Genomic DNA, 3339 nt, shown 5'->3' on the forward strand with positions numbered 1-3339 from the left:
ATCACAACAAGCTGTGGCTGACTCTGAGAAGAATGGGAATCCCAGAACATTTGATTGTGCTAATGCGAAACCTATACTTGGACCAAGAGGCAGTCATCAGAACAAAGCAAGGAGACACTACATGTTTCAAAATCAAGAAGGGAGTCCGTCAGGCATGTAGAACAGATCATACGAGACTCTGGGCTGTATGAAGAGGAATGTGGCATCAGGATTGGTGGAAGAGTCATCAACAACCTACATTATGCAGATGACACAGCCCTGCTTGCTGAAACTGAGGAGGACCTCAAGCGCTTGCTGCAGAGGGTCAAGGGCTGCAGCCTCCAGTATGGATTGAAGCTCAACATTAAGAAAACAAAGATTTTTCACCACTGGGCCAATTCGCAGCATCAGTATGGATGGTGAAGAGATTGAAATAGTTAACAGTTTTAGTTTACTTGGTTCCACAGTCAACACTCTTGGTAACAGCAGCGAGGAAATCAAGAGACGAATTGCATTGGGAAAGTCAGCTGTGAGGGATTTCTCAAGAGTATTGAAGAGCAACAACATCAGGTTGGAGACTAAGGTGCGCCTGATCCGGGCTATGGTCTTTGCAATTACGTGCTATGCATCAGAGTTGGACAGTGAATAGGGATGATGGAAGGATAATTGATGCCTTTGAGTTTTGGTGCTAGAGAAGAGTGTTGAATATACCATGGACTGCAAGGAGAACAAACAGGTTTGTCCTGGAGAAGGTGAAGCCAGAATGCTCCTTGGAGTCAAGGATTCTGAAGCTTCATCTGATATACTTTGGGCATGTTGCAAGGAGGTCGTTGGAAAGGGACATCATGTTTTGGTAGAGTGGAGAAGCGGCAAAGGAAGACCTTCAATGGGATGGATCTATTCTGTGAGTGGAGTGATGGGAATGAGTGCATTTGAGATGGCGAGGTTGGTCTTTAGAGCCCTTGTACATAGGGTCGCTATGAGTCACAAGTGACTCGATGACACATAACAACAACAACAACAACAGATTAAACAGGTATGGAGAGAGAATACAATTCTGACACCCACCCTTCTTAATGTTTTTTCTTGTTGTGTACCATTGAGTCAGATCTGACTGGCATAAGAGGAGATTGCCCCTCCTTCTCCCGCACAACATTTGGTGGATTCGAGCCTCATACAGAAAGTTATGCTACTAAGCGCAAGGTGGGTGATTTTAATCTACAGCCCTCTGTCCTGGTTTAAATTGTTTTTTTGTCAAACATTCTTCTAGGTGGTATAGCACTGGTCTGTGCATTGCACAGAGTGCAATGAGAAACATTGCAATGAGAAAAAAAAACAGAGTTAGAGAGGTAACTCGTGGTTGCTGTGATGCTAAACACTGTGCATTGATGCACAACAGCCCTAAACCCTGCTCTGTCCTGTGCCAGTCTCACTGCCTCTGAAAAACTTACCCTCGCCAAGGGTCTTCCTCTCTTGTGCTGTTGTTCCAACCTCCCAATCATTACATCCCTCTCCAAGGACTGGTCCATCCTTGCAACATGTCCAAAGTACGTCAGATGAAGCTTCAGAATCCTTGCCTTCAAGGAGCAACCTGTTTTCACCCTCTGTAGGATAAACCTGTTCGTTCTCTTAGCAGTCTATGGTATATTCAATACTCTTCAACACCACAGCTCAAAGGCATCAATTCTCCTTCTATCATTCCTAATCATTGTCCAGCTCTCTGATGCATAACAATTAATTGCAAAGACCATGGCCTGTATCAGGTACACCCTAGTCTCCAGACTGACATTGTTGCTCTTCAGTACTTTGGAGACATCTCTGACAGCAGACTTTCCCAACGCAATACGTCTTGTAATTTCCTGGCTGCTGGTACCAAGAATCGTGATTGTGGAGCCAAGCAAACTAAAGCTGTTTACAATCTCAATCTCTTCACCATCATTCACGATGCTGCCAATTGGCCCAGTGGTGAGAATCTTTGTCTTTTTGATATTGAGCTTCAGTCTATATTAAAGGCTGCAGTCCTTGACTTTCTGCAGCAAACACTTCAGGTCCTCCTTAGTTTCAGCAAGCAGGATTGTGCCATCTGCATAACACAAATTGTTGATGAGTCTTCCTCCAACCCTGATGCTACATTTATCCTCATAGAACCTAGTCTCCTGGATAATATGTTCTGCACCTAGATTGAAAAGGTATGGAGATAGGACATCCCTGGTGTACACCCTTCCCAATTTTGAACGATGCAGTGTTCCCTTGCTCAGTTCTGACAACTGCCACCTGGTCCAAGTATAGGTTTCGCATAAGCACCATCAAGTGTTCTGGGATTCCCATTCTTCTCAGAGTCAGCCACAGTTTGTTGTGGTCCACACAATCAAATGCCTTTGCATAATCAATGAAACACAGACACTCCTCTGGTACTCCCTGATTTCAGTCACGAGCTATCTAACATTAGCTACAATTCCCTAGTACCATGACCCCTTGTAAAGCATACATATAGGACTAGTCAAATTCTAAAATCTGTTAAGAAGCTAATGAAACTTCCTGTGAATGGGATTGGTATGTTTTTGAGTGAGTCTCACATTGCTATAGCTGTTTTGATGATTTGAAAGCTCAGAGAAAAGCATACTGTATGCTAAAATGGTATCTGAGTCTTCGCGCCTCCACAGTCTCCGGCGCCCGTAGGCCCGCGGCACCCACGCTCGCGCGCTGTCCGCCTGCTGTCCCCGCGTCCCGGCCCCTGCGAGATGACGCTGAAGGCGAGCGAAGGCGAGGGCGGAGGTGGCATGCGCACGGCGCTCTCGGACCTCTACCTGGAGCATTTGCTGCAGAAGCGCAGCCGGCCAGAGGCTGTGGCCCCACATTTGGATGCTGGGACTGAGGACATGTACACCAACGGATCTGCTGCTCCAGGGAGCCCAGCCAAAGGGCAGGAGGTGCGGAGAGTCCGCCTCATACAGTTTGAGAAGGTCACAGAGGAGCCTATGGGAATCACTCTGAAGTTGAATGAAAAACAGTCCTGTACAGTGGCCAGAATTCTTCATGGAGGCATGATTCATAGACAAGGCTCACTTCACGTGGGGGATGAGATCCTAGAAATCAATGGTACCAATGTGACGAATCACTCAGTTGATCAGCTCCAGAAAGCAATGAAAGAAATCAAAGGAATGATTTCATTAAAAGTAATTCCGAACCAGCAAAACCGGCTTCCTGCACTACAGATGTTTATGAGAGCACAGTTTGACTATGATCCTAAAAAGGACAACCTAAGCTACAACCAGGAGAAGATAACATAGATGAATGGGACCTTCTAAGACTCAAATCCCTATGCACATCCAAAAACTTCTCCAGTAGGGTAAAAAGGGA

At 45.8% G+C, this 3339-nt stretch overlaps 1 protein-coding gene across 1 annotated transcript; it reads left to right on the forward strand.

Annotated features, from left to right (window-relative positions):
• Positions 1–2720: 2720 nt before the first annotated feature.
• LOC102851045 (55 kDa erythrocyte membrane protein-like) lies at positions 2721–3332 on the forward strand. Its single transcript, XM_006881152.1, has 2 exons — positions 2721–3243; positions 3328–3332. Exons 1-2 carry the CDS (start codon positions 2721–2723, stop codon positions 3330–3332), a joined length of 528 nt encoding a protein of 175 aa, XP_006881214.1.
• Positions 3333–3339: the final 7 nt, after the last annotated feature.

Source organism: Elephantulus edwardii, unplaced genomic scaffold (genome assembly GCF_000299155.1).
Source record: "Elephantulus edwardii isolate Elephantulus edwardi_28Jun2011 unplaced genomic scaffold, EleEdw1.0 scaffold00012, whole genome shotgun sequence".
Lineage (NCBI taxonomy): Eukaryota > Metazoa > Chordata > Mammalia > Macroscelidea > Macroscelididae > Elephantulus > Elephantulus edwardii.